This window comes from Suncus etruscus, chromosome 14 (assembly GCF_024139225.1).
Source record: "Suncus etruscus isolate mSunEtr1 chromosome 14, mSunEtr1.pri.cur, whole genome shotgun sequence".
Classification (NCBI taxonomy): domain Eukaryota; kingdom Metazoa; phylum Chordata; class Mammalia; order Eulipotyphla; family Soricidae; genus Suncus; species Suncus etruscus.
Genome location: NC_064861.1, coordinates 91,480,572 through 91,492,266, shown reverse-complemented (window position 1 = coordinate 91,492,266; position 11,695 = coordinate 91,480,572). Strand labels below are relative to the sequence as shown.

Sequence of the window (11,695 nt, the reverse complement as noted above, 5' to 3'; positions counted from 1 at the left end):
ACCATCCTGGATAGATTTGAACAAAATGTTTTGGCCTTGATACTCTTCTCTATACCATGGAAACTCTTCATATTGACTTCAAGGGTAGGGAAAACTTTGTATTTCTTTTTTTTTTTTTCCGGACCACACCCAACTGTGCTCAGGGGTTACTCCTGGCTATCTGCTCAGAAATAGCTCCTGGCAGGCAAGAGAGACCATATGGGACACCCAGATTCAAGCCAACCACCTTAGGTCCTGGATCTGCTGTTTGGAAAGCAAACACCGCTGTGCTATCTCTCCGGCCCCAAACTTTGTATTTTATACAGACACTTTGCAAAGTCTTTTTTGGATTGTTTCATTTTATTTGAGGGTCACACTTGTGGTAATCATGGGTTTCTAAGTAATCACTCCTGGGGGTGCTCAGGAGACCATAGGGAATGCCAGGTCAGCTTTATGCAAGGCAAATGACCTCCCTGCTGTCCTATCTCTCTGACTTATCTCAAAGTCTTATAATAAGATGTGATTTCAGCCAAGTGAAAAATTTTCCTGTTCTCTCAGCTGATGAAAAACACTCCTTGAGACATTTCCTTGTTCAGGAGAGTTGGCAATGCTAATCCCCAAAGGAGTTACTAACATGCGACCATCTCTCTAGTCTAATTGTCTTTTCACAGGTCATTCAGCCTGGTCTGTTTGGCAGCAGGTGGGAATTCACCTTCACCCTCTGTGAAGTACAGTCCTTTCCATATCAAGCTCTGATTCAAAAGATCAGTCTACAGATCTCACACAACTCAGATGTTTTCCAGTAGCCAGAATCAGCTTCAGCCAGTGTGTAGAGACATTGATCATGACTGAAGTAATTTCACCCACACAGATCATGGGAGATGACCAGTAAGTGATGTGCATGAATTCATTGTCCAAGCTTAATGTCCTATTGCACAACATGGTATTTTTCTCTTACCTTTTCTCAATAAGGGAGCTACTTTTATATTCACAAGTCTTTCATCAATGGAGGAATAGTTGGACATATTATTATTTTTCATAGCCTGGAAGGAGCAGTTCTCTAGGACTGAGTCTATGGCTTCCTGTCCTAATTCCACACCCAGGAATTGGCTTATCTTCTTCACAGTGTTTCTCAGGTCCTGGAGGAAAACCACAGAAGAGCAAGGACTGGAGAGAGGAAGATTGCAGAGAAGATAAGGAGAAAAGCTACCCAAGGAGAAAGAGAGGAGGAACAGTGCACCCTTTAGAAGTGAGAGACCTAGTGGTAGGCCACCCAGGGACTGGCACATAAGTACAATGTTGAAAAGGTGCTAGATGCCTATGACCAAGAACAATGCCAGAAAGGAATTCACAAAGTTTTAAGAATCCAATTACAATTGTATGACTCCATCAAGTAAAACTGAGCCCAGAACTACCTCTGACTAAGGATCCCATATATCTATTTACAGTATATTTGCATGCGTATTAGGGCACCTATGGGGAACCATCAGAAGACAAGCAGTATGTATGGATCTGTGGAAGGACTTTTCTGGAACTCATAGACCATTCCTCTCAGTGTTCTGTTTAATTTCACAAGAAAACTGACAGCTTTAGAAATAGCTTCAGGAAGGTTTTGTAGGAGGCTGGAAGGCTCCCCCATAATAGAGAATGAGTTAGTTAAACTAGGTACTAAGCATAAATGCACACATTAGGAAGGTATCATTGGGAAATAGGAAATTTCCAGAGATGAGAAGGATGTGCTGAGAGGCGAGTGTAAGAATATAAGCAGCACCTTTGTTTTTCCTCCACTTTTCAGTGACAGAGCCCTTCTGCTCTCCATGGCTCTCCATGGCTCAGTCTTCTGGTTTTGAACTATTTCCTACCATGGGTAAACTCAACTCAGTACTTGCCAAAGCCAGATAATCCCATCTTTCTCTTTAGTGGGTACGCTGCTTTTGTTAGCCTGGTTGGGACGTTACTTTGCAGGATCATTTCGAGAAGTGTAAATCAAGTTGCTCTCACATGCTCTTGTCCCCTGGCTCCAACCAATAAGCAGTACCCCCTGCTGTGATAAAGAATGACCCAATATCCATGTGACTCTCCTGCATTCAAGTTCCAGGGTGATAAGAACATGCCTTTCCATGCTGTAAAGACACAGACAAAAGTTTGGAGTCTTGGGAATATTCACCAAAATGAGACACCCTTGCCACTAGCTGTCCTCAATCCTGATGACCCACCATATGCCTTGGCTTTGCAGAGAAGGTAGTTGGAGACACAGAGAAGAAGGAAGAACAGAGAAGAGGAGTGAGGATGGAATAAGGGAACAAGAGTTTACTCTTTTTAGCTCCTCATAGCTCAGCAACAGGAAATTTTCACGCTTCCGCATAGATAGCCAGCCATGGACATGGTCAAACCACGATCCATAAGGCACTGTAGAGAGGAAATCAGAGAAAGGAGTGGGTCACTGCATAGTAGAGGAGCTCCCCTACATATCAGAGAGCAGCGAGCATTGATGACTTGTACACTCCATGTTCTCTTAGTGTAGACTTGAGAGTCTCTAGAGATTTCCCGACTTGGCAACTCTTTTTATATGCATATACATAGCCACATGGATCTTGAAGATGTCATCTCTCAAAGATCTGCCTTTGACTATTGCCATGGAAATTATTGTCCTTTGGAAATATCCTCTCTCTCCCAATCTCTCTCTCCTAGTCTAAGACATTTCCATATGTTTGAAGTCCAGCTTTCCTGTGTATTCCTGAGAGAGATGATGAGGCTCTCCAGGTGGTATTAAACAAGGCCTTCACAGACATGTTTCCCTGGGTGAGCTCTCGGGAAGTCAAGTCTCCCCCAACAGTTATCTCTGAATATGTTCTACTTTCTCCATTGGGTGTTAGGGCCACTCCCTGTTGTACTTAAGGGACTACGTTCAGATCTGCACCTAAGGTTGGCTCCCTGAAGTGCTCTGGGAACCATTTATCTGAGCCAGCAACCAAATCAGACCTGGTCATATGCAAGGTAAGTTGTTTACCCACTGTAATATCTCTCCTCTGGCCCTGAAAGTGCTGTGAACCCAATGGCTTGTAGAGCATATCTGAGCACTTCTGATGAAAGCTGGCAGGAAATTATGATCACTGCGAGTGCTGCTTGGTTTAACTGTCACTTGAGAATGAGCCTCAAGAGTTTTTGTCTTTCCTTTTGTTTTTCAGACAAAATTTGAATGGAATGTAGTATTCTTAATTATGACCTCGCATGCTGCTCCAGTAAAATCATATGAAACCTGGCACATGAATGGTCACTGTTCTCTTTACACAACAAATTTAGGTACAAAAGTCCCTCTGAGCAGTTTGCGTATAGTAGTCAATTATTGTTTACATCTTATTGGTTTACAACTTTTTGGTTTACATTTATCAATGGTTATACCATCATTTTTGATAGCATTGAAAAATGAGTTCTTAAAAATAAATAAATACAGAAAATTACTAATAAGTGGCTGGGTATGTGGTTCAATTGGTACAGAATCTACCTTGCTCGTTCAAGCAATTGAGCTGAATCCAGAGATGTAGAGCACTTTCCATTCATATATGGCTATATTTTTCCATAGATTTATGTGGTAAGTTATTTGCACTTTACATAATTTTTTTTTTTTGGTTTTTGGGGCATACCCGGTGACGCTCAGGGGTTACTCCTGACTGTGTGCTCAGAAGTCGCTCCTGGCTTGGGGGACCATATGGGACGCTGGGGGATTGAACCGCAGTCCATCCAAGGCTAGCGCAGGCAAGGCAGGCACCTTACCTCTAGCGCCACCGGCCAGTCCCGACTTTACATAATTTTAACTTTTTTGGAAAACAAAATATTCATCAAGAGGCTTAATGGCCTTGAGAAGTATAACCTCTGCCAGACTTCAAGCTGACATGGTGTGCAACTCAGTCACTGAGCACATAAGTGGCATTGTCACCCACCCTTCACAACAAGCAGTGGTGTTGAGAAAACTAGGTGAGAAACTAGGTCCCCCAAGGTCTGTTTTACACCTTTGGAAACACTTGATTCAAAATGGATCTGAAATTATTGGATTTGTTGTTTGATTTGGAACCATTCCTGGTACGGCTCATGGAATACTATATCTGAGCTCAGGAATCACTCCTGCAAAGTGTGGGATACTATCTGGGGTTCTAGAAATTGAACCTGGTCAGTTGGGCAAGGCAAGCATCCTCCCTGCTGTAATATTTCTCCAGCCTCAAAATCAGTCCAGTATGGAAGGTCAGGCTCCAAACCATAAAGCTCCTCTTTCTAGGACAAGATATTATATAGAAGCTTTGCAAAAAGATGCATCCAAGATGCTTTGGGAAGTTTAGATGTTTTTGTCAAGGTATGGAAGGGAAAGTTTTTTCCATTGGAGAAACAGGGGGAGAGAAGTCTAATCCACTTACTGCCAACTTTCTGCATTCCTGAATCTCTAAAAACACGGAGGATGCTTAAGTGTTGGCTTGTGATGGACATGGAAATGAAAAGTAGACATGAAATTGGACATAACATGGACATAGATAATATGGGCTTTTGCTGGGGGAAGAGCCATGAAGGTACTAGATGGGTGTCAAAGAAGATCTCATGAAGGACTCTACATCGACCTCCAATGTCCCCGCATTCCCACTTACTCACCATTTCCTTCCAGAAACCAATTGAAAAATTGATCTATTGATTCTGCTTTCTGAGCAGAGCTTACACCCTTCCAGAACAAGTAGCCAGACACAATAAGATCTTTGGGATTTCTAATAACATAAATCACCTTCAATAGAAAAAATGGGATAAATGATTACCATAAAAGTCATTTATAATCCTTCTGAATAAAATTCATATTGTGGATTTCGAACATTGCTAGGTTTCAAGTGTGTGAGCAGCATACCTCTCTGTATAATGCCTTCCTTAGGGTCTCTCAAAGTCTACTTTATACCGACCATTCACATTTTACCCAAATCTTGCCCCATTTGGGCAAACGCTGATATTATTTTAATCCAAGTGTTTGTTTACATTTTGATTTGTTTTTTCATTTTAGGGGCTTTTATGGGCTACACCGGTGGTGCTCAGGGTTTAGTCATGGCTCTGGTCTCAGGGATCACATCTGGTGGGTGCTCAGGAGAATCCAATGGGTGTTTGGGGCTCAAACTTTGGACTGATGCATCCAAGGTGAAAGCCTTCCTTATTGGACAATCGTTCCAGTCTGTTTGCCCATTAAAATTTTTTTTCACAAATGAGTGAAATTATTTGCTTCTTGTCTTGACTGTCCAACTTGTTTCTTTTGGGGATGGAGCCATAATCCTCAGTGGTTCTGAGGGGAAGGGAACCCTATGAGATGCTGAGGATCAAACCTGGGTTAGCCACAAGCAAGGCAAATGCCCTATCCATGTGCTCTTTCCTGCCCCTGCCTGAGTTGTTTTATACATCTCAGCACTATTGGGTTCTATTATCATCAAAATAAAGGGGACAGGAGAGAAAGCATGGAGGTAGGGCCTTTGCCTTGCATGCAGAAGAATGATGGTTCCTATCACAGCATCTCATATAGTCCCCAAGCCAGCCAGGAGCGATTTCTGAGCATAGAGCCAGGAGAAACCCCTGAGTGCTGCCAGGTGTGACCTCTTAAAAATAATATTAAAAATAAATTTTAAAAAAATCTTATTTTAGAGTTTATTAATTTTCCATTGTAATCATCTCACTTCTGTATCCAAATAAAATCATACAGTAAAAAAGACAACTGAGGAGTATTTAATTTTAACTTTCACAGTCTAATTAATATTCAGAATTTTAAAAACACTGTGAGATGAGGTGATAGCACAGCAAGGAGGCCATTTGCCTTGCATTTGGCTGACCCAGATTTAATTCTTCTAATTTCATAGGATCCCCAGAGACTGCCAACAAAGCTCGAGTAAAAAGTCAGCAGCAGCCCTTGAGCATACTTGGTGTGATCCAAAAACCAACAACTAATCAACCAAAAAAAAAAAAAAACTACAGAATATTAACTATTCCTAAAGTAGTTTCAAAGATGCCCAATTCTTGATGTCCAGGTTATTATCTGCCATTCTTAATATCCAGGTTTTACCTACCCTGAAATAAGTTTGGGAGATTAACAGATGGTCAGGCACCTAGTGATCAGAGAGCCCCAGAAAACAAAAGACCCTTTCACTCCCCTGTTGTTTCATTTTTCGTGTGGAAAAATGAACGAATTGGAAGTCCCAGATTGTAAATAAAGCCCAGAGGGCAGAAGACATAGGTGCTCAATATCTCTTAACAGGAACTCACTCTCTGTGCACACTCTTCATTCCATTGTAAATCTAAGAAATTTTATCTATAGAAACATTGCCGATTGCTTCTGGGAAGAGACCCTGGGGATCATCTCTTATTCCAAGAGTGAGCCTTCAGATTACTGGACTCAAGCAATAGCTATTGGTAAAAGCAGATGGGCTAGGTAGGTAATCCTGGGTAATTCCAATTGATTGCTCTAACTTAAAACATTCTCCTGTGATGGTTTCTGATTGGTAGGAAGCATTGCCCCCACTTTAAGTAGTTAGACAAACCTTGTGAGGTTCTGACATGCTTCATGGGACTCTTCTTTTTGGTTTGTTTGTTTGTTTGTTTGTTTGTTTTTGTAACCCGATGATGCTCAGGGGTTACTCCTGGTAATGCACTCAGAAATCGCTCATGGCTTGAGAGACCGACCATATGCGAAGGCGGGGGATCACACTTCGGTCCATCCTAGACTAGCGATCACAAGGCAGATGCCTTACCACTTGCATCACTGCTCTGACCCCTCATAGGACACTTCTAATTCTATTTTCTACTAGTTTCTATCTGGCTCCTGAAAATGCTACAAGATGGATGGTTGACACCCGCATACTCAGGAGTGTGCAGTGACCCAACGTAAGACAGAACCATGGACCACTTCTTCCTTCCACCTAATTCACTGAAAGATATGGCACCTCCAGCCCATTCTCAATCAACTGGAAAATCATTGATCACACTTATGTTGACCATTGTACACTCACCTTTGTTTTGGACCTGAAGAATGACTCAGGCATGAACATGATTGGAAGGTGGGTAGTAATGAAAGGGGAACATTTATTCTTTTTTAAATAGTTATAACAATGTTCCTCCTCTATCCAGGGTGACCGGTTCCAGATTAACTCAGATTGCACCCACTTGGGATCGCCTCTGCAGTGAATCAGGGAAAGGATTTCAATCATCCAGTGTGTTCCTGAATGAAAGAAGAGAGAAATGACAGCTGCTCATTTAGACATGATTTCCTCATAGACAGGACATCAAACACACCATTCTCACATGTGCACTGCAGGACTATTTGCAAGAGTCAAGAATGGGGAAATATTTCAAGTGCCTGACATCAAGAGAGCAGAGAAGAAGACTATCTGCACAACAGCAGATACTAGTCATCTACAAGAAGTGATGAATTCCTCCTCTTCCCCCATCTCATTAGGGAGTCTTGGATAAAAGACAAACATCAGAAAATCTAGAGGTGGTTATCAGAGAATATAATCAAGAAACTAAATAGTGTCCACTGAAAACCAACCCTTAAATATTTTTGTGATCACACAATTGAAGCTCCAAAGGTAGGCGAGTAGACATTGGCACAGAAATGTTGGCAGTTCAGAGAAGTATACTGTGTCCCTCCATAGTTACACTCTTGAACTCATCTGGTAAGTCAGTAAGCAAAATAACTCTCCCATTTCAGGAAACACACCAGGACTTCTCTATCTTCACCCCACCCCAAAGCTTTCTTTAAAAAAAAAAAAAAAAGCTTTGACCTGGAGTGGTGATACAAGCAGTTAGGCACCTGCCTTGCCTGTGCTAGCCTACGAAGGATTGCAATTCAATCTCCCAGCATCCCATATGGTCCCCCAAGCCAGGAGCAATTTCTGAACACATAGCCAGGAGTAACCCGTGAGCGTCACTGGGTGTGGCTGAAAACCAAAAAAAGAAAAAAAAAAAAAAAGAAACAAAAAAAAAAAAAAGCTTTGACTTACAGGAAGAATAAAACATTTATGGTGCTAGAGCAATAGCACAGTATGGCTTTTGCCTTGCATGCAGTTACGTGGTTGACCTAGAACAGACATGGTTTCAATTCCCAGCATCCCATTTGGTCCCCCCAAGCCTTCCAGGAGTGATTTCTGAGCGCATAGCCAGGAATAACCCTATGTGCCACTGGGTGTAACAAAAAAATACAGAAAAAGAATAAAACATCCAAGCAGGCACTTCAGTTCCAATTCAGGTGGACACTCTCTTTCCCTTACTCCAGTTCTGGAACATAGCCCTTCTATTTCTTTTGTTTTATTATTCAATTGTTGTTATTTAAAGCATTGTGATTTACAAAGTTCTTCCTAGCTGAGTTTTAGACATATGATATTTCAGTACCAACATCAATGCCAGAGGCAATCTTCCTCCCACCATGTTCCCAAAGTCCATCCCATAACTCCTTCCCACCTCAGGCTTGCATTATAAAAGGCACCTTTTTAAAGTTCAGCTGTGAAAGTTTTGGGACTCCTGATTTCACCATTGTGGACTGTGGCTTGGATATTTAGCTCTTAACACCTTTCTTAACACTCCCAATGCATTTGAAGCCCTTGAGTCTCCATTCCTTTGCATTTGTCTTTCTCCTTCTCTATTTCTTTCCTTCTCTGTATGAAGTTCTGGACCAAGAGTGCTCTAGGCTGTTCTTTGTATAAACATTTGACACTGTCTTAGGATTCTGTCTTATGTGTTCTCCTCAAATCTTGATATCTTCATCCCCCCACCCAGAATTGTTTATGGTGTCTCTTGTTACAAGATCCACATCCACTTTCCTGGAGACTGGTGTTGTCCTGACCTGCAGAAAGATTCACTTCTCCCACCAATGTCCACATGGTACCCACGCCTACCTTCCTCACCTGATTTAGGATAGGTCACCAACAATACATCTTCTTCAGCAAACTCAAAATTATGCCACTCTTCTGTCAAGAAAACAGGTGTGATAAAAAGACCCGTGAATGACACATCATGAATCTTGGCATTCTTTTCTAAATGTCTGACTTCATCTCTGCGGAGGACCTTATGTTCCATAGTTAGAGGCTGTTCAAGTGAAGATCTGCTATAGAATAAAGTCCAAACAATCCCTGTGAGGTTTTCTCATTCCTGTCCAGCCTATCACAAAGCATGACAGGTTCAAGATTAATGAGATTATGTAAGTGGGAGGTCACTCAGAAGGCATATTATGTAAAAATCTGATAATGAATTCTGAAAAGCATCTAGTAAATCAATACCAACCCAGGGAAATCTGAAAATGAGAACCTCAAATTTTTTCTTTAAAATAATATATCTAATATCACCTGGGATTTTTGGAGGGAGTGCCAACAGCCTTCACACAAACACCCCTTTCTCACCTTCTCTTTCTAGGAGGCCTGGCAGCTGAGTACACACCCCTTAAAGATTCAGTATCAGTAAAGTGCTTTGAATTTCTGGACAACTTCATATGCTTGATGGTGTCATTTCTAAAGAAGCCCCCCAATTTAACAAAATGGACAGCTAACAAGAGCTTATTAGACCTTCTGCCACTGAATTAATAACATTGGTTATTAATTTTTAATTGTTAATTAAATATTAATCATTGGTGATACAATGATTTCCACAAATGTGCTCACTACTGTAGTTTTTCTTTCCTTTATCTCTTTTTTAACTTGTTTCTTTTCCTTTTCTTTTTTATTTTTTCTTTATACTTTTAGTAACCTTTCTCTCATCTGTAAGCAAATGTATTATGGCCAATTATGTGAATGGTATGATGCATTTTCTTTAAATTTGTTATTTTTCTCCAGTCTTTCTGAATATCAGATTCGGAGCAATTATGAGTGTGCCTAATACCTGAAACCCTGTTTTTTCACTCATTCATTTTTTTATCAGCAGACAAAGTAAGAAAAGTGTCATTATGAAGCTAGTAGTGATTGCCTATAAAACCATCACCACAATAACAAGAGAGCTTATACAAAAAAAAAAAAATAAGTCCCCAACATTTCTTTTTTTTTTAATTTTTAATTATAAAGAACAATGATGCAAAGAAAGAGAACAAGGTAAAGTTACAGTGGAAGGACAATCACCCATAAACAGAGTTCTCAGAAGATATCCCCTTGTTGGTGCCTAAATTTTGGACTTACAGTCAAAGAACATTAAGAAAAATAAAACAGGGAGGGGAAAAAATAAAAAAAGAAAATAAAAAAAAGAAAAAGAAAACAGAACCTGTGGGGAGCCTAGCTGATGAAACCTAGAACATAGGACACCTCAGTAATTCCTAATCTGGTCACCCACGTGACCAAAGGTGCCCATGCCTTGAGAACAAAGGAAATAGACAAATACTAAAGTAATTCAAAGAAGCCCAATACATCCAGCCAGAAAGAAAAATATAGAGCAACTTGCCTTTGTGTTAGCAAAAGGTTATTAGGATTACAACTGATGTTTTATTTATACTTGCTAAGTATAATTTATAGAACTCTGTTTGAATCTTATGCCTTCAGGTAAAACGTGCTCTCTACCTCTTTGCCCCTCCCTATTACCTGCCCCAGCTTATGCTAATGAATGCTTGTAACTGTGATTGGTGGAAAACTTGTAACACCCTCTGATGTATTTCAACCCTTAAAAGCTGATTCCCCCCGACAATAAATCCCTTTTGAACAGCATGTGCAGTCTTGAGGGCTTCTCTTACTAACTTCTCAAGTTCTTCTTTACAGGTCGGCTCTGCTCGGGCAAACCCGCGAATAACTAGCAACCTTCATTTCCACACCCCTGCGGGTCGGGGGACCCCCACGGGAGGTTGTAAGAACCCATGTACAATTACTTTGTCCACAAGTTCCTAGATTGTAGTACATTATGACATTTCTTAGTAGTACACAAAACAATCTAAAGCCATGAAATTTATGTGACTCCTTAAACATTGAAGGCATTTTTACATTTTCATGCACATGCATATTAGTTTAAGTTAACATCAAAAGTTTAAGTGTTTTTTTGGGCCCAGAGAGATAGCACAGCGGCGTTTGCCTTGCAAGCAGCTGATCCAGGACCAAAGGTGATTGGTTCGAATCCCGGTGTCCCATATGGTCCCCCGTGCCTGCCAGGAGCTATTTCTGAGCAGACAGCCAGGAGTAACCCCTGGGCATCGCTGGGTGTGGCCCAAAAACCAAAAAAAAAAAAGTTTGTGTTTTTTTAAGGTTTAGAGTCAAAGGAGCACAGTAAAAACGGTGTTAGAGTGGCAAATATTGTTTGCATAGGCCCACCAAAATATAGGGGACATGGAAAGGAAAAGCCTTGGCCTAAATACAAGGAGAATCTACCCCTGAAGTTTCCTGGCATAAGACCAATTCTAGGCTCCAGGCAAACTAGTTTGTTCAATCCAAGTCATTGTCTATAGTGACAATACAGTTTTATTTTTTATGCAGTCTCTATTGTTGGCATCATGTTTCTGTATTAATGATTCTGGAATCTGCATATCCTACATTAAAGTCAGGTTGGTGTGGAGCATCCTCTTGTTTCACCTCACAATTAAAGATCAATGCAGAAAGCCCTGTTCAGTAAGCAGGTCGTTGTTGTTGTTGTTGTTGTTGTTGTTGTTGAGTCTTCTCAGTGTTAAGGGAAGTCTCTTTTGAGTAGGTCGATGTCAGAGCAGTGGTAGGGTCTTCCCTGGTAGAAGATTGCTTCCAGGTGATGTTATAGA

The 11,695-nt window shown here is 40.9% G+C and overlaps 1 protein-coding gene across 1 annotated transcript; it reads right to left on the bottom strand.

The window, feature by feature from the left end:
- Nucleotides 1-651: 651 nt before the first annotated feature.
- LOC126028596 (sulfotransferase 2A1-like) lies at nucleotides 652-4,420 on the bottom strand. The gene is made up of 4 exons (XM_049787545.1): nucleotides 4,389-4,420; nucleotides 2,294-2,388; nucleotides 938-1,118; nucleotides 652-665 (listed from the first exon to the last, which is right to left on the bottom strand). The coding sequence occupies exons 1-4, from the start codon at nucleotides 4,402-4,404 to the stop codon at nucleotides 652-654; spliced, it is 306 nt and encodes a 101-aa protein (XP_049643502.1). The 5' UTR covers nucleotides 4,405-4,420.
- Between the last annotated feature and the right edge of the window lie 7,275 nt (nucleotides 4,421-11,695).